The sequence below is a fragment of the Dendrobates tinctorius genome, unplaced genomic scaffold (genome assembly GCF_039654945.1).
Source record: "Dendrobates tinctorius isolate UK_male_01 unplaced genomic scaffold, ASM3965494v1 ptg000162l, whole genome shotgun sequence".
Classification (NCBI taxonomy): domain Eukaryota; kingdom Metazoa; phylum Chordata; class Amphibia; order Anura; family Dendrobatidae; genus Dendrobates; species Dendrobates tinctorius.
This window is the reverse complement of record NW_027361829.1, coordinates 67,049,229-67,076,053: the sequence shown is the minus strand read 5'-3', so window position 1 is coordinate 67,076,053 and position 26,825 is coordinate 67,049,229. Positions and strand designations below refer to the sequence as shown.

Below are 26,825 nucleotides of genomic sequence, written 5' to 3'. Positions count from 1 at the left end.
ATTAAAGACTTGATGTATCAGGCACTGACAGGACATGACAAATCAGATGATCATATAAGGAGGAAGGAGATGCTGGACACATGTGATTCTTGTATTCCTTTGTGATTGGTGGTGGTCCTAGAGATTGGACCCCCACCGATCATGTTACTGCATACACAAGTGATAAATGAAAACATTATTAGGTGGGCATACCCGGTAAGATTGGGTTCACCAGCAGAAGTAATGGTGCAGAAGAAGGCTGCACCACTACCACACCATAAAAAACATGTGCATTTATGTAGTATGTCAGCTTTCTCAAAAAATTGTGGCTTTGACCACATGGGCTATTTGTATCTAAAAAAGGTCGTCAAACTGTGGCAAACCATGTGGTAGGTCATGACAATCGGCTACAAGTACATACTGGAGCTTCTCACAAAATTAGAATATCATCAAAAGTTAATTCATTTCAGTTCTTCAATACAAAAAGTGAAACTCATATTATATAGAGTCATTACAGAGTGATCTATTTCAAGTGTTTACTTCTGTTAATGTTGATGATTATGGTACAGCCAATGAAAACCCAAAAGTCATTATCTCCGTAAATTAGAAAACTTTATAACACCAGCTTGAAAAATGATTTTAAAATCCGAAATATTGGCCTACTGAAATGTTCAGTAAATGCACTCAAAACCTGGTCAGGACTCCTTTTGCATCAATTACTGCATCAATGCGGAGTGGCACGAAGGTGATCAGCCTGTGGCACTGCTGAGGTGTTATGGAAGCCCAGGTTGATTTGATAGCAGCCTGCTTTTAAACCAGGCATTGGTACTTTTGGCAGTGTTGACAGGTGCCAAGTCCTGCTGGAGAATTAAATTTCCATCTCCAAAAAGCTTGTCGGCAGAGGGAAGAATGAAGTGCTCTAAAATTTCCTGGTAGATGGCTGCACTGACTTTGGTCTTGATAAAACACAGTGGACCTACACCAGCAGATGACATGGCTCCCCAAACCATTACTGATTGTGGAAACTTCACACTAGACCTCAAGCAGCTTGGATTGTGTGCCTCTCCACTCTTCTTCCAGACTCCGGAACCTTGATTTCTAAATGAAATGCAAAATGTACTTTCATCTGAAAACAAGAGAGCAACAGTCCAGTTCTTTTTCTGATTGGCCCAGGTAAGACGCTTCTGGCGTTGTCTATTGGTCATGAGTGTCCTGACACAAAGAATGCGTCACTTGTAGCCCATGTCTTGGATACGTCTGTGTGTGGTGCCTCTTGAAGCAATGACTCCAGCAGCAGTCCATTCCTTGTGAATCTCCCCCTAATTTTTGAATGGCTTTTCTTAACAATCCTTTCAAGGATGCTTTTATCCAAGTCGATTGTGCACTTTTTTCTATCACACTTTTTCCTTCCACTCAACTTTCCATTAATATGCTTGGATACAGTACTCTGTGAACAGCCACCTTCTTTAGCAATGACCTTTTGTGGCTTACCCTCCTTGTAGAGTCTGTCAATGACTGCCTTCTGGACATGTCAAGTCAGAAGTCTTCCCCATGATTGTGGAGCTACTGAAACAGACTAGGGGACCATTTTAAATGCTTAGGAAGCGTTTGCAGGTGTTTTTTGTTAATTATTCTAATTTACTAAGATAATGACTTTTGGGTTTTCATTGGCTGTAAGCCATAATCATCCACATAAACAGAAATAAACACTTGAAATAGATCACTCTTTCTATAATGACTATATATGAGTTTCACTTTTTGTATTGAAATAAATTAACTTACTGATGACATTCTACCTTTGTGCGAAGCACCTGTATATGCCAACAGTTCATCTGCAAAAAGTTGGGATAGGTTTTAAAGACTTATGTGCTGAAGTACATAACATGATGAAAGAAACTGACATATCATCGACATAACAATACTTTAAGAGTTTAACCCCTTAATGTCAGTCATTGGACGCCTCCCCCTCTTTGGTGCGGGCTCCAGCAATGAGTCCGTACCTTTTCCGGGACATGGCAGCTGATCTGATCAGCTGATATGTTCCCCTAACAGCTGCGGGTGAAATCGCAATTCGCCCGCGGCTGTTAACATGTTAAATGCCACTGTCAAACTCTGACAGCGGCATTTAACATGGACGCGCAGGAAGGGCGTCCTTTCCTGCTCCCATCAGCGCCCGTGTCACATGACTGCGGGTCTCCGACGGGTTGGCATGTCAAACCGGGGTCAGCAGAAGACCCCTGTGATTGTCATTGCTGCATAGCTATGAGCGCCACCTAGTGGTCGGCGCTCATAACAAGTGAGCATTTCTGATACATAGAGCAGGCCTGCAGCCCTGCTGTATGTATCAGAAGCGATCAGACAAGTTAAGCTTCAAGTCTCCTATGGAGACTATTGAAGCAAGTAAAAAGTAAAAAAAAAAAAAAATATGTTTTTAAAATTATTAAAAAAATTGAAAAATATAAAAGTTCAAATCACCCCCCTTTCGCCCCATTCAAAATAAAACAATAAAAACAAATCAAATATACACATATTTGGTATTGCCGCGTTCAGAATCGCCCGACCTATCAACATAAAAAAAGAATTAATCGATTCGGTAAACGGCATAGCGAGAAAAACAAATTGAAACGCCAGAATTACGGTTTTTTGCTAGCTGCAACATTGCAATAAAATGCAATAACGGGCGATAAAAATAACATATCTGCACCAAAAAGGTATCATTCAAAACATCAGATCGGCACGCAAAAAATAAGCCTTCACCTGGCCCCAGATCCAAAAATGGAGACGCTACGGGTCTTGGAAAATGGCAACTTTTTTTTTTTTTTTTACAAACTTTGGAATTTATTTTCACCACTTAGATAAAAAAAAAACCTAGACATGTTTGGTGTCTATGAACTTGTAATGACTTGGAGAAACTATAATGGCAGGTCAGTTTTAGCATTTAGTGAACCTAGCAAAAAAGCCAAACAAAAAACAACTGTTGGATTGCACTTTTTTTGCAATTTCACCGCACTTGGAATTTTTTCCCGTTTACTGTTACAAGACATGGTCAAACCAAAGGTGTTGTTCAAAAGTACAACTCATCCCGCAAAAAACAAGCCATCACATGGCCATTTTGACTAAAAAATAAAAATGTTATGGCTTTGGGAAGAAAGGGAGCAAAAAATGAAAATGCAAAACCAAAAATACCCCTGGTCGTTAAGATGAGATACTCACAGTGAACAAAACAAAAAATTTCTGGTTGCTTTCGCCCACGCAGTTATTAACCCATGGACAATGGTGATCCATCTTCTTGATGCATCTTTTACATACACTAGGAAAAGAACAAAATGAGATAAAACATTGATATGCATTTAAAGCTTTTAGAGATGAAAGAGACTTAATCTGTGCTAAACACTTTTGTTCAATGAAGCAATGGCAAAATCACCTTGTCATTCATGTTAAGACGTTTTGCGACTATTCTGCATCAGACAGACCTGCTGTGGAGTCAACAATCTGCAGCATGTCCTCTAATCTGCCCCAGGAAAATCCGTTACATTTAACAGGAGTTTGGAAAAACCCATTCACATGTGCTGTACCATACCTTTTGGCACAGAATCCATACAAGACTCTGAGAGGATATTAGGGGACTGTATGTGCTCATAGCAGACCCTGCATTGCATCTGTACATATGTTATGGTTTTCATGTATTTGTGTTGTGAAACATATGGACATCATGAGAGAATCCAGCCCTCAAAAGAGTCGTAAGTATAAGTAAGAGGAGAGCGCTTCTAACAAGCAGCAGCTTTTGCTTTTAAGGAATTGGACTGTCTGTGTATTACATAGCATTAGTAGCATTGTACTACATTTTTCCTGCAGGGTGAATATCTCGATCACTGTGGCTGACTACGAGATGGTTCTGATATTAAGGGAACATGTCAAGCTGGATAACACTATTACCTGCGGATACGTCACAATCCATTTCTGCATTCGTGGCAGCTCTGGTTCCAGAATGTTTTAAATGTTGTTTTTTCCTTTCAGGACCAATATCAGTTTTTCCCCGCTGGCAATGAGCTGTAACTGCGGTGTGTCTAGGTCAACTGATGCGGGTGGTGATCACTCCCTTCATCCTATAAAAGGCCACCTGATGCATCAGCTAACTGTTGGTGATAGAGTTTCTCTATGGAGACCAGCCTCTGGTGTCAGCCACTTCTGCTGTTCAGAGTCCTGTTGCTGTGCTATCTGTGGTGTGGAGCTTGGCAGCGATGTTTGGAAGCTAAGCGCTGTGTTTTCTCCTTGTCCCTTTGGAATTTGTCACTGTCCCCTGTATGGTATTATCTGCAGTGGTGAGGCTAGCGCCCCTTGCCGGCCAGTGCAGTAATAGGTGAAAACCAGGGATGAGGTTCCTGAAAGCGGTGGGGGGGAAGGACCCACTTTGGGCATTAGGGAAGTGCAGGGACAGGCTCAGGTTTGAGCTCAGCTGGTGACCATCCCCCATTTCCCTATCAGTAGGGCCTTCCCCTCCACATTTCCATCTCGCTGTGTGTGTTGCTTCGTCCGCTGACCGACCAACTACTGGGTCTTGTCACATCGTGACAGGATATAGTGTTAATCTGCCAGTTAGGAAAAAATAAAAAAAAACCCTCTAAGTAATTTCTGATCAGGCAGTTGTGTGCAGATCACGGATTCAAACTGACGGGGTCATTGTTAGGCCACGTTCACACGTAGTACTTTGGTCAGTATTTCAGATCAGTATGTGTAAGCCAAAACCAAGAGTAGAACATCCAGAGGAAAAGTATAATAGAAACAGGTCACCAATTCTGCATTCATCACTCACTCCTGGTTTTGGCTTACACATACTGAGGTAAAATACTGACCAATTGTTAACCATTGTACTTTTTCTTTCAACATCCAATTTGTAGAACACTACAATTACATTTTAAGAATCTGTACAATACCAAATATTCAACCCTTGCAAAAAAGATGTAACAAGAAATGCTAGGTCCATACATGTACAGAAAGTAAAATGCAGCAGTAGGCCCTGGTATATGTGTTGCATGTACAGTTCTCAAATTGGACTAGTAAAGGGAGTGTGCAAAAACACATGCACAGCTCAATATCTATATATTTTAATTTTCTTTTTTTAACAAAATTCAACCCCCTATCTAAAATGACTAAATAAGAAATGCTAAGTAGGTAAAAGACCAAAAAGCCAGCACCTGAACCAGGGCGCTGAATTAATGTAAAATTTGATGAGTAAAACAGATGTGCAACGAGAAAGAAAAAATTGTTTGCCACACGCACACTTTATGAGGTACACAGTCAAAATTAAATGTCTGGATTTAAGGGAATCTTCTTTTGTATTTTTTAAATTTTCCCCACTTTACAAAAAAGATTGCACAAGAATTGCAAAAACTAAGTACAGTCCCTTATGACAAGTAAGTACACTGTCTGACACGATTTCACATTTTTATTTTCTATTTTGTATAGAAAGTATTGTGCTCTTTTGCTTCTGATTTCTAGTGCATTAAAAGTGAAGACAAAAATGTGTATGTGTAATTCAAACGTAGCAGAACAGATGTCCGCTACACCATATCGTTGACCACACAAAGTCTGGTACTGCAGCTGGCACCTTTCCTATTATTTCCAGACAACTACTCTCACCTTCTTCACTGTTGTAGTTATTCCAGACATCACTGTCCAGAGTATTTGTCCAATGTTTTAGGGCTTTCTCTTCCTGTTTCTTTTGCTTGAGCTGTGAGCTCTAATGTCCTCTTACTATCTTGAAATAACCCAAAAATGGCACTCTGTTCCAGGGGCTATCATAGTCCCTCCTGATTGGCTATGCTATACAATGTGATGTGACTGATGCGATATGCTGCAATGTGTACAAAGGCAGCAAATTCGTATCAATCAGATTTGTACAAATCAGTAGCGAATTGTTTGAATTCACATTGAATCGCGCCAATCATGTCTAATAGATCGATGGGAAAAAAAAAACACATTTAAAAAGAAAAATATATTTAAACATTAAACGCACAATTTAAATTCACTTTATAGGAGATAAAAAGAAGCCTTTTATTTGTGTATACAGGAATCTGATACAGCACAGAAAGAGGACTTGAAAATCCACCAATAATAAAAAACAACAAAAGAGCAAAAAGGTTTACCCGTCCAGGCCTCCAGACAAATGCACTATCAGGATGCAGTGGACCCATATAAATAAGATGGCAACACAGGTGCAAGAATACCGATGAAACAACCGCTCGCAGCCTACCAATACATGGAGGGGCGGTTGCCTGGTATGTTAGTGCACAACAAAACACGTGTATGTGGCGCTGTTCACACTATGGCCATGCACAGCATCCAGGCCAACCTAGTAGTGACAACCTTCTATTAGCTCAGGCGGGCTGCCCAGCGCTATCAAAATGCATGCCATGTGAACAGACACCGCAGTTTACAAGACCAAATGGGCCCAACTGCACCCTGAATAAAAAGTGCAAAAAACACATTAAAAAATGTGGAGTATTAGCTGATATTTTGGCCAAAATACATGAGCCCGTAACCTGCGTCAAAGATCTCCACGTTTATGGGTACCTAACACTAAATCCTAACACTGAAAAAAAGGTTTTTTGCTCTTTTGCTGTTTTTTATTATTGATGGATTTTCACTACTAGGCTGGCCTGGATGCTGTGCATGGCCATAGTGTGAACAGTGCCGCATACAAGTGTTTTGTTGTGCACTAACATACCAGGCAACCGCCCCTCCATGTATTGATAGGCTGCGAGCAGTTGTTTCATCGGTATTCTTGCACCTGTGTTGCTATCTTAACTATATGGGTCCACTGCATCCTGATAGTGCATTTGTCTGGAGGCCTGGACGGGTAAACCTTTTTGCTCTTTTGCTGTTTTTTGTATACAGGAATCCCAACAATTCTTCCTTCTAAACTATTTGGCACATCTCTATAACTTTTAAATAATATTGTACTCCCTAAAATACAAACGTCCCAGTGGTGTAAGACTAATGTTGATCCTAGTGGTTACCCCATGCACTACTGATTTTCGAGCACATAATCAGTAACTACTATAAAGACCTGATTGTCAATGACTGTATTAACAGTAACAGGAAACACCTAGGTAAAGCTGACTTTACATGTGCCATTTCCAGCTTTTAATTCTAAAATAATGTTGTTCTCCACGCATTAAATAATTACTATTGCCTGGACCAATGAAGTTCGTCTTCCATGTTGCCCCTCTGAAATCTAAGTACTTAATAGAGCTCTATTATCCAGAAATGTTGTATACCTGACTCCAAAGCTTCAATTTGGTATATCCTACTTGATCTCACCCCACCCGAATTTGATTATATAGAGCTCATCTCTGTAACCCTAATTAAAGCACATTGTTAATAAAATATGTTGCATATTTAACCTCAACAACGGATATCATCACAGCTCAACTAAGCCTCCAAACACAAGAAACTATTGTACAATACTGTAATACCGCTGACTCACAAATACCAGTTCAAGAAGGGCCTGTATGCCTTATGGGAAAGTAATACAATCACCAAGAATAGTTACTAGAGTTTGTAGATGGCTGTTGATCCAGGGATTAATTCTGATTCTAATTATAGGAGTTGAGAAGGAATTTGTTTGTATAATATGGGGAATTTAGTATTGCCTTCCTCTGGATCAACAGAGTAGGACTAACACAGTCATGAGCAGTAAGGCCTGTTTCACATTTCCATTTGTTGCCATCAGTCAAAATCCGCCGTTTTGCAAAAAAAAAACGGATCCGCCATTTTTTTTTGGCGAATCCGTTTTTTTCCCCATTGACTTGCATTACCGGCGGATTTTGACGGATGGTCATCCGCTGGATCCGTTTTTTGACGGATCCGCCAAAATTTTGGCTCCGCTGACTTGAGTGGACGGACAATGAAACGTTTTTTGTCTGCGTCAAAATAGCGGATAGCAACGGATCCGCTTTTTGACATTGAGCATGCCCGGAGAATTTCCGTGCCAGAAATTTAACCCCAAATTCCGTTCTGGCGGCAGAAAAATATCTCTCTCTCTCTCAGGAGATGTGTGAGGTGCCACAGAGGTGTGGAAGTACCCATAATAATCATAAAAAAACTCTTAACTGATTTGTAAATGACATTAAAAGCCTAATGGCGCAATAGTGGGTTGAAATAATCGCTGCCTCAAGTACATGTAAAATCTGGTTATGATAATTCCACTGTCTGCCCTTGGAGGACACACAATCTACAACCAGCAGATTGGGATTAATTTGAAACCATGAATGTATACAAAGAGCGTCAGCGTACATTACGTATGGTTATTTTACATGACGACACCTAATCACAAAACAAGTTCATGATTTTGTGTTGGTCAGCACTCAATTATCCTGGGCCACGTGTTGGACACTCTCAGGTAATGGTTAGAAGGACTAGTCATGATGATACGCTGGCCTTAAAGGGGTTGTCCGGGCTTTTCACATAATCTCAGTGCATATCTGGGCTGCAGAATGCTGACAATAAGTAATTTACCTTCTGGGGCCAGTTTGCAGGGTTTGCTAGATATCATCTGTTGCTTGTAAGAAAGCAGGGAGGGTGTTCTGGCATTGAAATGAGAACTGGTCGTTTCCTCCTACTCTACTAAAAACAAGCCCTCTATAGCAACAACCCCACACTCCATAGCAACAGGCCCTTCCCGACCACATGAAGAAGCCCTCCTCACACAGTAACAAATCCTCCCCCTCTAGCAGCCTCAGTGCAGAGAGCAGGACCACCCAGCTGCTCCTCCCCAGACACACGCTGAACAGTGATCTATGGAAAGTGAAACTAGTGAGGAAACAACCAGTTCTCATTTCAATGCCAGAACACACCCCCCCTGGACGTTTTCTTACAAACAAGAGATGATATCTAGCAAACCCTGCAAACTGGCCACAGAAGGTAAATTACTTATTGTCAGCATTCTGCAGCCGAAAAGCCCGGACAACCCCTTTAAGGCCCATTTAGATGTACACAAGTAAATCGGTGCTTGTTTAAAAGGCCAACAAAATCTGTATGTGGGATAATGATCATTAATACTATTGTATTGGTCTTATGCAGCATCATGTTGTCGGCAGCACATTCTCCCCCTACAAGAAGCGATAGGCAGCCAACAACGTTGTCAAATGACTATCAGATTGTGGAAACAAGTTGCCAATCAGAAATGAGCATTCTAATGAAAGCTCATACACCAATTATCAGCCCTGCTGAATGCATCTTTCATGAAAGGTCTACTTTAATTAAGGTGCTAAGGGATCAGCAGAATCTATTAATACCTGCAATGGTGAGCCCTGTCGGGCTTTATACTACAGCATTTTGGGCATTTGTAAACCACCTGTCCTGGCTTCAGTTGCAGGCTTTCAATAAATTCCTTTGTGGCATTTCCCTTAGGAACAGCACCCTGTGAAAAAAAAGGAAGAGAGATATTATTTTAGTTGAGACTAACTTAAAGAGGTTGTCCACTACTTTAGCATTGATGATCTATCCTTAGGAAATACTCACTTGCGGAGCTGCTCCGTCTTCTCATAGTGGCCGCCGCAGGGAACTACACATTGCTTCTTAATGATTTATAGGAAGTGGATGTGCAGTACCAAGCCCCAGCCACTGTCAGAAGATGGCCAGCTCTGCAAGTGAGTATTTCCAGCCGGCGGCAGCCGTCGTCATCGATAACAGATGATGGACGTTGGTGCCAGGAGTCGGACCCCGACCTATCAGATATTGAGGACTTATCCTAAGGATAGGTCATCAATGCTAAAGTAGTGGATAACCTCTTAAATTATTTTATATAAAATATTGAAAAGACATACAAGGAGGAAGTAAGCAAGAAAATGGCATTTGCTCTACAATGACATTTTTTTCTGAATAAAACTTCCATAAACACATATACAGATTCATATACACCAATTAACAATATAACAAGTCCTCATTTGATGGAGCTTTTTCACAAATTGATGCAAACTGTATAGGAATGGACAGCTATTAATCGATCGGTCGATCCACATACTGTATGTATATTGTCGGCAGCACATCCACTGCTTACATTAGCAGATGTGCTGCCGATGACAACTATTTTTTAAGTCACATAAAAGTTGTGATCAGCTTGTTTCTCAGGTAATTGCTGCCATATTTACACCATCAAAAACGATCATTGTGGACATGTTTACAAGACATTACAGTCATGGCCGAAAGTTTAGCGAATGACACAAATATTATATTTTCACATGATCTGCTGCCCTCTGGTTTTTATGTGTGTTTGTCAGATGTTTCTATCACATACAGAAATATAATTGCAATCATATTATGAGTAGCAAAAGGTTATATTGACAGTTAGAATGAGTTAATGAAGCAAGTCAATATTTGCAGTGTTGACCCTTCTTCTTCAGGACCTCAGCAATTCTCCCTGGCATGCTCTCAATCAACTTCTGGATCAAATCCTGACTGATAGCAGTCCATTCTTGCAAAATCAATGCTTTTATTTTGTCTGAATTTGAAGGTTTTTGTTTGTCCACCCGTCTCTTGATGATTGACCACAAGTTCTCAATGGGATTAAGATCTGGGGAGTTTCCAGGCCATGGTCCCAAAATCTCTATGTTTTGTTCCCTGAGCCATTTAGTTATCACCTTTGCTTTATGGCAAGGTGTTCCATCATGTTGAAAAAGGCATTGTTGATCGCCAAACTGCTCTTGGACGGTTGGGAGAAGTTGCTCTTGGAGGACATTCTGGTACCATTCTTTATTCATGGCTGTGTTTTTAGGCAAGACTGAGAGAGAGCCTATTCCCTTGGCTGAGAAGCAACCCCACACATGAATGGTTTCAGGATGCTTGACAGTTGGCATGAGACAAGACTGGTGGTAGCGCTCACCTGGTCTTCTCCGAATAAGCCGTTTTCCAGATGTCCCAAACAATCGAAAAGGGGATTCATCAGAGAAAATGACTTTACACCAGTCCTCAGCAGTCCACTCCCTGTACCTCTTGCAGAATATCAGTCTGTCCATGATGTTTTTTCTGGAGAGAAGTGGCTTCTTTGCTGCCCTCCTTGAGACCAGGCCTTGCTCCAAGAGTCTCCGCCTCACAGTGCGTGCAGATGCACTCACACCTGCCTGCTGCCATTCCTGAGCAAGCTCTACACTGCTGGTAGCCTGATCCCGCAGCTGAAACAATTTTAAGAGACGGTCCTGGCGCTTGCTGGTCTTTCTTGGGTGCCCTGGAGCCTTTTTGGCAACAAGGGAACCTGCCTGCTGCCATTCCTGAGCAAGCTCTGCACTGCTGGTAGCCCGATCCCGCAGCTGAAACAATTTTAAGAGACGGTCCTGGCGCTTGCTGGTCTTTCTTGGGCGCCCTGGAGCCTTTTTGGCAACAAGGGAACCTCTCTCCTTGAAGTTCTTGATGATGCAATAGATTGTTGACTGAGGTGCAATCTTTCTAGCTGCAATACTCTTCCCTGTTAGGCCATTTTTGTGCAGTGCAATGATGACTGCACGTGTTTCTTTAGAGATAACCATGGTTAACAGAAGAGAAACAATGATGCCAAGCACCAGCCTCCTTTTAAAGTGTCCAGTGGTGTCATTCTTACTTAATCATGACAGATTGATCTCCAGCCCTGTCCTCATCAACACCCACACCTGTGTTAATGGAGCAATCACTGAAACGATGTTAGCTGGTCCTTTTAAGGCAGGGCTGCAATGATGTTGAAATGTGTTTTGGGGGATAAAGTTAATTTTCTAGGCAAATATTGACTTTGCAAGTAATTGCTGTTAAGCTGATCACTCTTTATAACATTCTGGAGTATATGCAAATTGCCAAAATAATAAATGAAGCAGTAGACTTTGTAAAAATTAATATTTGTGTCATTCTCTAAACTTTTGGCCATGACTGTACAGGGAACCGTCACCAGGATTGTGCACAGTAACCTACAGACACTGTCAGGCCGCCCCGGAGCACGAGCAGATCATTAACTCAAAACTGAAAATAAGGATTAAACAATAACCTCAAGACGGATTTCATCAACCAGGTATTATTTTAATCAGTAGTATGGTGCCAACCTGACACTGCCTGTAGGTTAATCAGCACCATCCTGCCAACAGGTTCCCTTAGAATGGAGTGGCAGTATTACACATGTGTGACCAAGCTCAATTCGTTGAAAGGAAAGAATAGCGTAGGGGTCAACCGTCCATTCTATTTTTTTTTTTTTTTAACTGGGATAAAAGGTCCCCATCAGGAAAAGGAAATTGCTGTTGTGCCGATTAGCGTGAATCCATCAGTCATCAAATTATCATCTATCCTACAAATACTGCTGAGGAATGAATGTTCCAGGTCCAGGCCTAAAGCTGGAGGCTGCACCAATGATGGCCACGTTTATGACAGCTACAGAAGCAAAATGTTATTACTTCAAATCGTCATAAAACCATCAAAAGGGAGTCACACTATATTTATGTCAGACTCCCCTGTGAAGACCATTTTGAGGTTTGCTATGAAAGTGCCTTGGATACTCAGCCCTTTAATAAAGAATAGCGGAAAGAATGTAAAATAACACAATTATCCTTGTTTTTATCTTAGAATTCTGGATTATGACTGTGAAATGTTTCCTCTTTTATGTACCACACATTATAGTGACTCTGCTTTGTAACTAAGACCACTCACAACTCAACTGCTGACATCAACCAATACATTTGCCTTACAAATCCTGGACTCGGGATCTAGTATGCAAACCCCTTGGATTAGCTAAATAAAGTGTAACACAGCTCACCTCCTGGACTGAAAATACGACATTGTGAATGAATAGAGATAAGCGGTGATCACTGTAGTATTTGGAGGCCAAAGTGTAAAATCTATTCATAAGCAGCTATCGAGGCATTTACTGCAGCAACACGTATCGCTACAAGACCTGCAGCTTTGTCAAGGGTATGTACAGAGCCGGTGGTGATGTAATCAGGAGATTGTTATATTACAGGGGCACAAGGACCCTATACAATTGCACGCCACATAAGATCTTAAATTTCTAAAGAGACCAGCAGAGGCAGCAGACTTTATTTTTTTTTTTTTTAAAGTGATTTTGTTCATATGCAAAAAATGACCAATTTTCAGCAGTGTTTTGGATCAGATTTCATCAGCATTTGATCAGTGTGATAGTTTTTACTACAAGCATTTCATCAGTTTCTCTCATATGCAAACCCCCCCCCCCCAAATTATGAAGTATTCTCAAGCTTCTCCTATCAGTCACGGAAAAATGGAAGGAGCATGAATGGGACGGCATACAAATGCTGCCTGATTTTTTTTCACAGACCCATAGTCTTACATTGGCAAGCTGATCCATGAATCAGACATGTTTCCACTAGGTCTGCAAAATAAATTAAAAAAAATGAAGGAACAAAAACCCAAAACGTATGAACAGCCACAGAAACTATGACAGGTACGATTCTATTTGTGAAAACCAGGGATAGAACCAGTACAAGAAAAAAAACTCGTCTGGCCTCATTCAGAACATGCTCATTTTAATAACGACGTCTCAAACACGTCGCCCATGGGCCGCAAGCTCCAGTCCTAGGTGACACTGACGTCAGCGATTCTTTTCAGCTGAATGTGCCTCCTTAGACATACATTCAATTGCAATCTATCACGGCGCAGACACCAGCTCCGTGCGACACAATACCAATACGAGCCTCCAGCCAATCAGAGGCCAGCAGCTAACATTGGGAAGCGTGTGACTGTACTGTCATGTGTCGCCTGGGCTGCGGAGAAGAGGACACTGTTCGGAAAGGAGCGGAGGTCAGGTGAGAAGAATTTTTTTTTAATGTGTATGTGAAGAGTGGCAGAAATGAGGAAATTATTACTAGATGATGAACCGGATGGACACATTACTGTAAGATGGGGACCAGGATGGAACATTACTACAGGATGGAGACCAGGATAGAGCATTACTACAGGATGGGGACATTACTACAGGATGGGGACCAGGATAGAGCATTACTACAGGATGGGGACATTACTACAGGATGGAGACCAGGATAGAGCATTACTACAGGATGGGGACATTACTACAGGATGGGGACCAGGATAGAGCATTACTACAGGATGGGGACATTACTACAAGATGGGGACCAGGATGGAGCATTACTACAGGATGGGGACATTACTACAGGATGGGGACCAGGATAGAGCATTACTAAAGGATGGGGACATTACTACAAGATGGGGACCAGGATGGACCATTACTACAGGATGGGGACATTACTACAGGATGAAGACCAGGATAGAGCATTACTAAAGGATGGGGACCAGAATGGAGCATTACTACAGGATGGGGACATTACTACAAGATGGGGACATTACTACAAGATGAGGACATTATTATTACATGGTGACATTACTACAAAATGCTGACCACGATGGGGACATTACTGCAAGATGTTGACATTACTACAAGATGGGGACCAGGATGGAACATTACTACAGGATAGGGACCAGGATAGAGCATTACTACAAGATGGGGACATGTTGTGAGTTCATTTTCTGGTCTACCAGTTGTGCGTTCTCCTTCAAGGCTCCCTCTGGTGGTAACAGGAGGTAGTGAGGCTGATTTAATCAGTAGAGATCTGCCACCTGATAATGAGGATGACGATTGGACCTCAGGAATCTCAGATTGGATTTAAGACAGCCGATGCCCTACTCTGGTGCTGGTGATTCATTCTGCTTGTCAGGTCTTGGTTCTCAGCTCTGTTCCAGTCAGCTCAAGCTAAGTTTTTCTGCTAATGTTCACACTTGATTTTCTTGTTCTATTCAGTTTTTTGTGTGGTCAGCCAGTCTCGTCTGGGGCTGTGCTGAATTTCCACTCTTATTTATCTGTATTTGCCAATTTGCTTTTTGTCCCTTATTAGACTGGCCTCTTTTTGCTCTGTCTCAGAATATTTCAGAGTGCTGATATAGTGGGAGAAGTCTAGTGACTTCAGGGTTAATTTTGATATCAGAAGTGTTGGACATTATTTTGTAGGGTTTTGGGCAGATTGCAGACAGTGTCTTTCCTTTCCTTTCTAGTTAGTTTGGGCCCCATCGTTTGCTCAGCCTATTTTCCTGCCTGTGTTTTCATCTTGTTTCACCGTCAATACATGTGTGGGGGCTGTCTTTCCTTTGGGGTCTGCTCTGGGGCAGTTAGTTTTCCCCTTTTCTTACTTTAGGCTTATTTAGTCCTCCGGCCGTGATGAGGCGTCTAGGTTCATCGTAGGTACGCTCCACGGCTGCTGCTAGTTGTGTGGTTAGGATCAGGGATCTGCAATCTGCATAGTTACCAACCTCTCTGGTTTTTCTGGGGCTTAGCTTGTTTAGGTTTTTTCCTCCTCGGTGACCCATTCATAACAGGGACATTACTACAAAGATGGGGACCAGGATGGAGCATTACTACAAGATGGGGACATTATTATAACATGGTGACATTACTACAAAATGCTGACCAGGATGGGGACATTACTACAAGATGGGGACCAGGATGGAACATTACTACAAGATGGGGACATTACTACAAGATGGGGACCAGGATGGAGGCTGAGGCTGCGGGAAGTCCCCTGGCTGACCTGATGAGCGAGGGAAAAAAGTCAGAAACTTTCCCACGCTTATTAGTTCACCTCTGGGCAGCCAGGGAGGCTGCGTAGAGCTGAACTAAGTCATTCTGAAGTAGTTTAAAGTGGGGCTGGTCGCATTAGCACCGGTCCTCATTGTAAACTATTTAAACCTTGTGAAGGATTACAGCGTGGGATATGAGTGAACGGTGGAGAGGTAAGGATATTTTTGCTTTTTTATGTTATATTTTTTGCAGATCATGGTTTAATTTTGGAATAGCAGAGAACTAAAAATTGGTCAAAAAATTGGTGTCTTTGTTTCATTAAAAGATTTTTTCACTAATGTCTGTGTTTTTTAACCCTTTCATAGCCAAGGGTTTGTGCTGATGACCTGGCCTCCCACTTTACAGAAAAAATAGATAATATCCGTCAGGAAATCTGCTCCTAACCACCAAGTGCTGTGACTCCCATCCCTTCCTGCATCTCCCTTGGCTCACTTTCCACATTTGATCCCATCACAGAAGAAGAAGTCTCCAGACTCCTCTCTTCTTCTCGTCCGACTACATGCACTACCGACCCCATTCCCTCACATCTCCTCCAATCTCTCTCTCTCCAGTCATCACAACTCACCTAACTACAATCTTTAATCTCTCCCTCTCCTCGGGATTTTCCCATCCTCCTTCAAACACGCCATCGTTACTCCATTACTAAAGAAACCTGCTCTCGACCCATCCTTCACAAACAACTACAAACCAGTCTCCAATCTCCCCTTCATCTCTAAACTTTTGGAGCGCCTAGCTTACTCCCGCCTTACCCGTTACCTCTCCACTCACTCCCTTCTAGACCCTTCACAGTCCGGCTTCCGCCCCCTACATTCGACTGAAACTGCACTCATTAAAGTGACCAATGACCTTCTGACAGCAAAACGTAACGGTGACCACTCTCTGCTCATTCTTCTTGACCTATCTGCAGATTTCGATACTGTTGACCACCATCTCCTACTCTCCAGGCTCCAGTCACTAGGCATTAAGGACACTGCTCTCTCCGGGTTCTCTTCCTATCTCTCTGACCGCTCCTTCAGTGTTTTGTTCTCTGGCTCCACGTCATCTCCTCTTCCTCTTGCTGTCGGGGTACCTCAGGGCTCAGTCCTTGGCCCCCTACTTTTCTCTCTCTACACGGCCCCAATTGGAGAGACCATCAGCAGATTTGGCTTTCAGTATCATCTTTATGCTGATGATGTCCACTTTCTATCTGAAACTCAACCTCTCCAAAACTGAACTTCTTCTGCTCCCGTCGTCTACTAACCTCCCTAAATCTGACATTTTCCTCTCCCATGGGTGGTAACACAATAACACCCCGGCAGCAGGCGCGCTGTCTGGGTGTTATGTTTGACACCAATCTCTCCTTCACATCCCATAAACAATCTCTTGCCCGCTCTTGCCGCCTACATCTAAAGGACATCTCTAGAATCCGCCCTTTTCTCACCATGGAAACAACAAAAACCCTCACTGTAGCATTGATCCACTCCCGCCTGGATTACTGCAATGCTCTATTAATTGGCCTCCCCGTCACTCGACTATCCCCTCTCCAGTCCATACTTAATGCAGCAGCCAGGGTCATCTATCTGACTAATCGGTACTCGGACGCGTCCGTTCTTCGCCAGTCCTTACATTGGCTGCCCATTCATTATAGGATCCAATTGAAAGTACTTGTTCTCATCCACAAAGCTTTCCACAGTTCAGCACCCCCCTACATCCCCTCCCTCATTTCTGTCAATTGGCCTAACCGACCGTTGCGCTCTGCAAACGACTTTCGACTAACCTCTGCAGTAATCCGTACCTCCCACTCCCGACTCCTAGACTTCTCCCGTGCTGCTCCTATCTTCTGGAATGCTCTACCCCAAGAAATCAGGACTATCCACAATTTGCATAGTTTCAGGCGCTCCCTCAAAACACATTTGTTCAGCGCAGCCTATCACGTTCACTAATCAAAGTCATTCTATGTGAAAGTGTGCGTGTGTAGCCCATTCACTATCTCCATCCGTCCCTCACTCCCTCAAGATGGCTGGACCTTCATTGTAAATACACCATTGTAAATACACACCTGTACTTTGTATCTCCCCCACCTCATTGTAGATTGTAAGCTCTCATGAGCAGGGCCGTCTTATTTCGTCATATTTTGCTTTAATTATTGTATTGTTAACGTTGTTACTTATGACTTGTGTTTTGAAACTGGTAAACTGTAAAGCGCTGCGGAATATGTTGGCGCTATATAAATAAAGATTATTATTATTAAGGGTTAATAATGGATTGGTGTCTTATTGACACCTCTCCATTATTAATCGGCTTAATGTCACCTTCGATTCGCAAGATGACATTAACCCTTTGTTATTAACCCATTCGCAACCGCTACAGGGCAATGGGACTAGAGAGGATAAGTGACAGAAAAGGCACATCTTATAGATGCGCCTTTTCTGGGGTGTCTGGGGGCAGATTTTTGTAGCCGGGGGGGCAAAAACAATGGTCCCTCTCAAGGCTGTTAAAATCTGTCCTCACTCACCTGCTATACCTCTCTGGTTGACAAATTACCGCGGGAGCCCACAAAATTTTTTACATGAATTAACCCCTCAAATTAACACCTACACCTCCCAAATTTTACACACAAACCCTCACCTAATTACTAGTGAAAGACATATAAAAACAAACATGAAATGAAATGGTTTACTGTATGTAAACCATGTGTCTTTTCATGTTGGGTTTTGGAATGATTTTAATGAAGCCGGCAAATGTTTTAGCGGCTATTCAGCTATGAAGAACGATATGAAATATAAATATATTATATATACATATATGCATTCTATGTGTCTATATCTATTCTTTCGTTTCTTTATTAAACCTGTCAGTGTGATTTTACTGTATTGCAGAATGAATTGCCGGCTTTTGGCAAAGGACACCGGGTGCGATTTTCTCGCAAGTCACACTTGTGGTCCGTGTGTAATCCGTTTTTTTTCTCGCACCCATAGACTTGCATTGGTGAGTCTCGGCTGAGAATCAGTGACAATCGCAGCATGCTGCGATTTTCTCAACCCGTTTTAAACGGGCGAGAACAAAAAAATCGGATCCTGGGAGCTGCCCTATAGATTAATATTGGGACAAGTGCAATGCGATTTTTTATCGCATTGCACTCGTCCGATTTTCTCGGTGTGACTCCCGGCCTAAGCAAAAGTATTGTGTTGAGAAGAGGTTCACAGGACTGTATGAAAAAACATTGCATGTCCATGATCAGGAATAGCAGTGTTTTGCACTGTGTTGTGTGAAAAATGCTGTGTCAAAGGGTACAAGCACAGTGGAAGGGATTTATAGAAATCCTATGCCCACAGTGTTTCTATTAAACGCTTTGGAAGCTCACCCATGGTGACGGCTTATGAGCTACAGTTAGGTCAAATTTCAGAGCTTCCTCCAGAAAAACTCGGACAATTGTTCTTCTCAATAGTCATCCGTGTGCAGTCGTCCGTATACAATCCGCTCTTTACAGCAGCTATTAATCATTTACAGCTTCCTATGTTACAAAACTGAAATGTATCGGTAAAAATCTGATGCTATACTGTGGCCCGTATGGCTTTTGTTTTTTTTAAGCACCCATAGACTTGAATGGGCAAGTCTCATTGGCTGTATGGAAGAAACTAGTGCGCGCTACGATTTCGGAGAGTGAAAAAAAAAAAAATTGCTCATCTGCACTGCCACATTGAATAACATTGGTCCAGAAAACACGGTTGTGTGAACAAGCTGTAATGGTGCAGTGGATCAAATCAATGGATTCCTAAGGTCGTTCAATCCCTGCACGTGAGCAAAGAGACAGAGAATCAGAAGTATACTGCATTTGTAATTGGAGGTGCAGTATTTGCTATTGTTATTACTATTACACCTACTACATACAGGGATAGGATCTTGGAGATGGAAATATCCCTTTTAAGCCAATTTTTTAGATCAAATTTTTTTATTTATTTAGTGGTGTGACCGGCAAAAAAAAAACTTATTAAAACAAAATTATTGTGCCAATATCTATTTTCCATTGACATAAACTGTTTCTGTAGAGCCTGAGATGTCACTGAGTGCTCTTACAGCAGCTCCACCTCTAGCCCCTGAGCTTGTGACTGGCGGCGCACCTTGCTGGGTAAATATGTACCCTGATAAGTGAGGCTTTAATGGCAATTATGCTGAGCTGCTCCACTTTGGTCACAGAGAACCATATGAGCAAGTGTCTGCTTACGGGAACCAAGTGTTATAGGATGTATGATAGTGGACGGATTCTCATCTAATTTGTACAAATACTTAAATAATGCGCCATTCATATAAGATGATAATTCTGTTCTGCAGGTGGTCATGGTTTGTTGTTTTTATTGCATAAAAGTATGGTTTATTTTTTCAGAAAATATTTTGTTTCTGTGTGTGTCACTGCATTGAAAAACCCATAAGACTTCATTCAGACACCTGTATTTTTCACATAAGCAAAAAAATGGTACGAGTATCATCAGCGTTTTGGATCCGCGTTTCACCGCTGTTTGGTTCGCGTGTCAGCTTTTACCATCAATATTTTTGACATATGAATAACTAAATGACAAAACTTCTCGTATCCATTCCAATGTTAAAGGGGTTGTCCACTACTACTGGCCCCGATAAAATAATAAAACCTATACTTCCCTCCTGTGCCGACTTCGTTCCTGTGGTGAGAGCACTCGCTTTTCCCGGGGCTCTCGTGCGGTGTTGTGACGTGTGATGCCCGGCACCCAATCAGCGATGGCGTCACTGTCTTCGCCTTCGGAAAAACTGAACATGAAGAGGAAGTCAGAGATCGGTTGCAGCCCAGACTGCCTCTTCATGTTCGGTTTGTCCGAACGTGGGGACTGTGACGCCAGCGCTGATTGGGTGCCGGGCATCACACGTCACAACACCGCATAAGAGCCCTGGGTAGAGCAAGTTCCGGCACCGCGAGAACAGAGCCGGCACAGGAGCTGAGTATAGGCTTTATTATTCTGATGGTTTTTGTAGACACTTTTGATGCCTTATGCTTTGTGTGTGACTTCTAATTTCACTTTTATTGCAAAAGGATCACTACATGCCATTCTTTAAATCTGAAGAGACCGTGTGCGAGATGCCATGAAGAGGCCTTCATGAGGGAACGTCACACTGTTTCTTCTCCAGGGATTATGGTGTGGGCTGGCATATGGTAGCCAGACCCCTATAGTCTTTATTTCAGGTATACTAATAGCTTGGTGTTGCATTGATTTGGTTGTGGACCAGATGTATGGCAATTTCTCAAAATATCCCAGAATCCGCTTTTTTTTAAACACAAAAATGCCAGACAACATGTTGCACGCTCAACTGTGAGCAGCCTGTTTGGCTGTAACTTCCTAGCATGTCTGGACCTGTACATGTAGGACGACATTGGTTGGAAATTGCAAAGACAGCTGTCAGCAGTGGATCTTGATGATTTGCTTGTCCAAATGCATTCAGCATGGCAGAAAATTCCTCAGACAATCATTAACCACTTCATGCCAAGGCCATTTTCTGGTTTATTTTCTCCAATTCTTCCAAGGGCCATAACTTTTTTATTTTTGTCAATCTAGCAATATGAGGGCTTATTTTTTGCAGGACAAGTTGTACTTTTGAATGACATTATTCATTCTACCATATAATTTACTGGAAAATGGCCAAAAAAATCCAAGTGAGGTGAAATTGCAGAGAAAAAAAAGTGCAATTTCACAATTATTTTCGGTTTTTAATTTTTTATTTACCATATGATAAAACGAACCTGGCAATACGATTCATGAAGACAGTCCGAGTACACAGGTACTAAACACCACTTATTTAAGTGGTGAAAAATTTTTTGGAAATTTGTAAGAAAAACATTTTTTTTTGCTTTTGTTGCCATTTTCAGAGACCCATAACATTTTTATTTTCAGAATATAGGGCTCTGTGAGGGCTTATTTTTTGCGTCCTGTGCTGATGTTTTTACTGATAACATCTGACGATAGATATGTCTTGATCGCATCTTACGGACCCAAAAAACTGTATTACTGGTAATTTCTTTAATTTTTTTTCTTTACGTTGTTTAGCAATCAGACTCATTTATTTTATATTTTGATAGAATGGACTTTTACGAAAGCAGTGATACCAAATATATCTTTTTCTTTTCAAATTGTATAATTTTTAAACAGGGCAAAAGGGGTGTGATTTGAAATTTGTGTTTTGTTTTTTTTAGTGTTTCCATATTTAATTTTTTTTTTTAACTGTATTTCTTAGTCTCTTTGGGGGACTTGAAGCTACCACAGTATGGCTTTCACAGGAGAATCGTGATATTATTCACTGTAATGCTTATGTATTGCACTGTTATACCCATCAATGTAAGTCTGACAGGCAGCCCAAAGGAAACGGTCTCTAGATTCTGTATGTAGCACAATTTCAGGCTATATTAAAGTTTCTGAGCGTGTACCGTGATCGGTGAAACTTTACTCAGGAAACCGAGGAACAGAAGAAGCAGTGGCATCAGTAAAATAAATATTGTTATGTCTCAAGATATAGAGGAAACGGGTCTTTGCAAAAATCCTTTTTAATACAGTCTGACAATTTAGCTAGTTTCCTGTTACAAACCTTATAAGGCCATGTGCACACGATGCATTTTTCCTGCGGATCCGCAGCGGATTTTACCGCGCAGAAACGCTGCGGATCCGCAAAGTGATTTACAGTACAATGTATATCAATTAAAAAAAAAACGCTGTGCCGACGCTGCGGTTTTTTCCGGGCGGTTTTGGTGCGGTACAAAAAATGCAGCATGTCACTTCTTTTGTGCGGTTTTCCACCTGCTCCATTCTCCAAATCCGCAGGGGGAAAACCGCACAAAAACGGCAAGAAAACCGCACAAAAACAGGAAGAAATCCGCAGGAAAAATGCAAGTCATTTGACCTGCGGATTTCTTCAAATCTACCCGGAAAAATCCACAGGAGGAAAATCTACGTGTGCACGTAGCCTAAAACATACTCCAAAAGTTATTAAATCAGACCTTAAAGTGAACCTGTCAGCAGTTTTTGGCTGCTATAAGATATGGCCATCAACTTTCAGGGCTTATAAACAGCATTCTATAATGCTGTAGGTAAGCCCCTGATCCCACCTGAAAGATAAGAAAAATAACTTTTATTATACTCACCTGCAGGGCGGTCCGGTCTGATGGGTGTCACAGGTCCGGATCTAGCGCCTCCCATCTTCTTACGCCGCCGCCCTCCTGCTTGCTTTATGGCTTCCCGGCATCCTAAGGGCAGAGTAAAGTACTGCCGTACGCAGGCGCCGAGAAAGGTCAGAGAGGCCCCGCGCCTGCTCACTGCAGTACTTTACTCTGCCCTCAACAGGAGCGCGATGCTGGGGAGCCATGAAACAAGCAGGAGGGCGGCGTCACAAGAAGATGGGAGGCGCCGGACCTGCGACACCCATCGCACCAGACCGCCCCCCGGTGAGTATAATAAAACTTGTTTTTCTTATCTTTCAGGTTGGACCAGGGGCTTAGCTACAGAATTATGCAATGCTGTAGATAAGTCCTGAAAGGTGGTGGCCGCATCTTATATCGGCCAAACCTCTTTAAATAGGGAGCACATATTTGGAATGTTTCTGGTGAAAATCAAAACCTTTTTCTCCCAAGCATCTGTCCTTCTCTCCCAGGACTGTGGGATCAGACACAAGAAACTAACACCACAAGCCTTACTTGTGAATCATAACTTGTTGGTTTTAGCATTATCATCATGTATCATACATCCACAGACTTGTCATCGAGGATGACAGGAACAAATTAATTACAGACTGAGATATTCTGGCACTCCATGTATAATCACGGGGACACCACTACATATGGCATCTGATTATACAGCCCCAACTTCATACCACTACGATTATCTGAAGGTGCATTAAATGTAGCTATGACTAATAAAGAAAGCAGCCTTAAGATGTGATGGTATTTCAGGATTATGATTTTTTTGTTAATTACTTGGAACGCATGCTTCTTCCTAAAAAGCGATTGTACATACAGTAAGTCCAATGTTTTGTTGCAGCTCAGCTCTGTTCAGTTTTACGCTGTTTCTACTATTAGGACAACGTGATATATACCTTTATCGTATACCAATCTGTTGCATCATGTATACTATATACCCTACCATGTAGGCTGCAGAAGGCCCAGTAAACCTAGAATACTCCCTATGTTCCTTATCTGCATCCTGCTTTAAGCTGTGTGCACACGCTGTGGATTCCGCTGCGGATTAATCCGCACGGATTTTGCAAAAAACGCAGATAATCCGCAGGTCCAAAGACCTGCGGATTATCTGCGGTTTTGCCTGCGGTTTGGTCCTGCAGATTCACTATCTCCACAATGGTGGAGATAGGAACCCGCAGCGGTTTCCGCAGAAAGAATTGACATGCAATTCTTTCTGCGGATTCAAAACCGCAGCAAATCTGTGCGTTTTTTTCCGCAGCGTCGGCACAGCGTTTTTTGTTTTTCCATTCAAATGAATGGTACTGTACACCGCAGCTAAAACTGCTGCGTGTCCGCAGCGGCCAAAACCGCTGCGGAAATGCAGCGGAATCCGCAGCGTGTGCACACAGCCTTAAACTACGGTACATTAAAATTGCTATCACATGGATTTTTAGTTTTGCGACTGGAAACTGTTGGGCGACACTTCACAGGTAAAACCATCTTTCCAGAACTTACAAATAGAACACAATACAGCAGGGTATATGTTCATTTTGTTTCTGTCTGCTTAGTGACCAGTGTGAACATGCTCCTATTTTGCATGTTTACCAACTTATAACCCAGTTCATTTTTTTCGGATAAAGTTTCAGGTATCTGCCCTTAGTGCAGCTAACGGTGTGGCCTCCCTTTTTAAGAGCTGGACATTACTTTTATATAGCTTCCCATTTGCTGGGTAACCATATTCGGGACCCTGTCCTGCTCGGCCCTTATTCTCATTGACGTCACTTTGACACATGGTATGGTTTTAATATTCGAAGTTAAAACCATCCTGACATCCTGGTCAGATGGATTTAACACCTTTTTTTTTTAATAAAAAACATTGTTTACTAAGTACCCGGTGTTATTTATATGCACTATTGATGAGACTTATTTATTTACTGCAGGGTATATGCTCCTTTTCTTTCTGTCTTAACTTTTGTCACAATAAAGGGGTTGTCCAGAGTATACAAATCTGTCTAAAGCCATGAAGTCTAAAGTCATCCAGTTAAGGCCTCCACTCCTGGATTTGTAACTTCCATTTCCAAATATATTTTGAGAAAGAGCTACCTCATCTTCCTTGTTTTGATTATGGGTCTAGTTTAGTTCATTAGCTAAACCAGCCCCCTTCTCTTTCATTGCTGATGAAGAGGCAAAGTTCTTCAATCTTAAACCACAAGAACAATTCATAAACCAATCAATGACCCAGTTAAGTTGCCTTTATATAGTTGACCAAAGCCCTCTAAAATGGATGATTTCAACCATAATGAGCATTTGTTGGGTGGAATTTAAAGAGCACTTATCACCTGTCTGGGGCTGCTTTGTTATTTAGGAAAACACTGGTCAGCTGCAGACAGATGATAAAACTAAATAGCATTAATTAGAAAAAATGAGCAGGTGTCCCTAATGCCATGGTAAAAAAAACTCTACCAAAAGACAGGTTCAAACTGTGAGGTCTCGGCATCCAGAGCGGGATCCCTCGCTCACTAACAAAGCACGAGATCTCACGTTACTATGAGATCTTGTACTTTTAACTAAACCAGCGCTGCCACCTTATGTACGCAGCAGTCACCAATCATACCGTTTTAGCCATGATGTACAATAAAAGATTATATTGCGGTCCGGTGTTAGCCAAAAAATCTATGAAGATACTTTTATGCCTAAAAAAAGACAAAAGTATTGTATTCTAGGATTGATACCTTAATTGGTTAAAATGGAAATTGTTAGCCAATAAAGGTACAGTTAGGTCCATATATATTTGGACAGAGACAACATTTGTCTAATTTTGGTTCTAGACATTACCACAATGAATTTTAAACAAAACAATTCAGATGCAGTTGAAGTTCAGACTTTCAGCTTTCATTTGAGGGTATCCACATTAAAATTGGATGAAGGGTTTAGGAGTTTCAGCTCCTTAACATGTGCCACCCTGTTTTTAAGAAAAGCATCGTATGTAATCATAATTGAATCCGCACATGTGCTAATGGTGCGTTTTTTTTCTGCTGCGGAAACGCTTAGCGGAATAAAACGCAGCATGTTCATTAATTTTGCGGAAATGCGCGTGTTTCCGCATACATACAGTTGTATTGCAAAAACGCATAGGAACACGCATGCAGAAACGCTTAACAAAAGCGTCAAAAACACTTACAAAAGCGTGTCATAAAACACATGCATTTTCCCGAGACGAGGGTGTGTGTTTCCGCTCAGGAATATTCTGCATCAAAAAAGCAACGTGGGCACATGGCCTTAAACTATGGGGTAGTGCAGATCTGAGATTATTTTCTAATGCAAATTCATGCTGCGAGTGGCTTCAATTTCTTGATCATGCGCACCCACACAAGTCTATGGGTGCATGTGAAACATAGGACTGCATTCAGATGTCACTTGAATGCAGGCTCATGTACTCGCACAGAATCAATGGAGAAGATGGAGAAATTAAGTTATCGTATCTGTGCTGCAATTCTGTCATGCGAGAGAATAGTATCACACTCAGACGACTCAGACGGAGTTTAAGTTGAGTATCATTAGCATAATTGGCCTGATTCTCTCGTATGAGATGATATACGACAGTGTGAATGAGCCCTAAGAGTATATCTCCACGGTCAGGAATTGCTGCGCTTTGGACGCAGCGGATACCGGCTCCGCCCAAAGCACCGCCCCCAGTTATACTCGCAGTGATCCCGTGTGTGTTCATTGAACACCAGCAGAATCACCCCATCCTATTCATAGAACAGTGTTATTTATCTTTCAGAGACTGCGTGTCTCCGCAAGATAAATAGACATGCTGCGGTCTAGAAAGACGCGCCGCATGTGCACTCACGTAGAGATGCCGGAAGCGTCCCTGCACGCATAGTGGAGATGGGATTTCATAAAATCCCTTCCACTATGCTGCAACATCTGGACGCTGCGGATTGGACGCTGTGGCTGTACAAAGCGTCAAATCCACAGCAAATCCTGACCGTGGAAACATACCCTAACTGACACATCTGCAGATTCCTCTCATCTTCA

General features: G+C 42.0%; 1 protein-coding gene across 4 annotated transcripts in view; it reads right to left on the bottom strand.

The window, feature by feature from the left end:
- The window catches only part of ZDHHC3 (zDHHC palmitoyltransferase 3), an 87,737-nt gene that overhangs the window by 28,062 nt on the left and 32,850 nt on the right, over positions 1-26,825 (bottom strand). For all 4 annotated transcript variants that reach the window (XM_073550079.1, XM_073550078.1, XM_073550081.1 and 1 more), the window contains exons 3-4: positions 9,279-9,403; positions 3,193-3,289 (exon numbers count right to left, since the gene is read on the bottom strand). In XM_073550079.1, the coding sequence (XP_073406180.1) occupies positions 3,193-3,289; positions 9,279-9,403 (222 nt within the window). The remainder of the gene's footprint in view (positions 1-3,192; positions 3,290-9,278; positions 9,404-26,825) is intronic.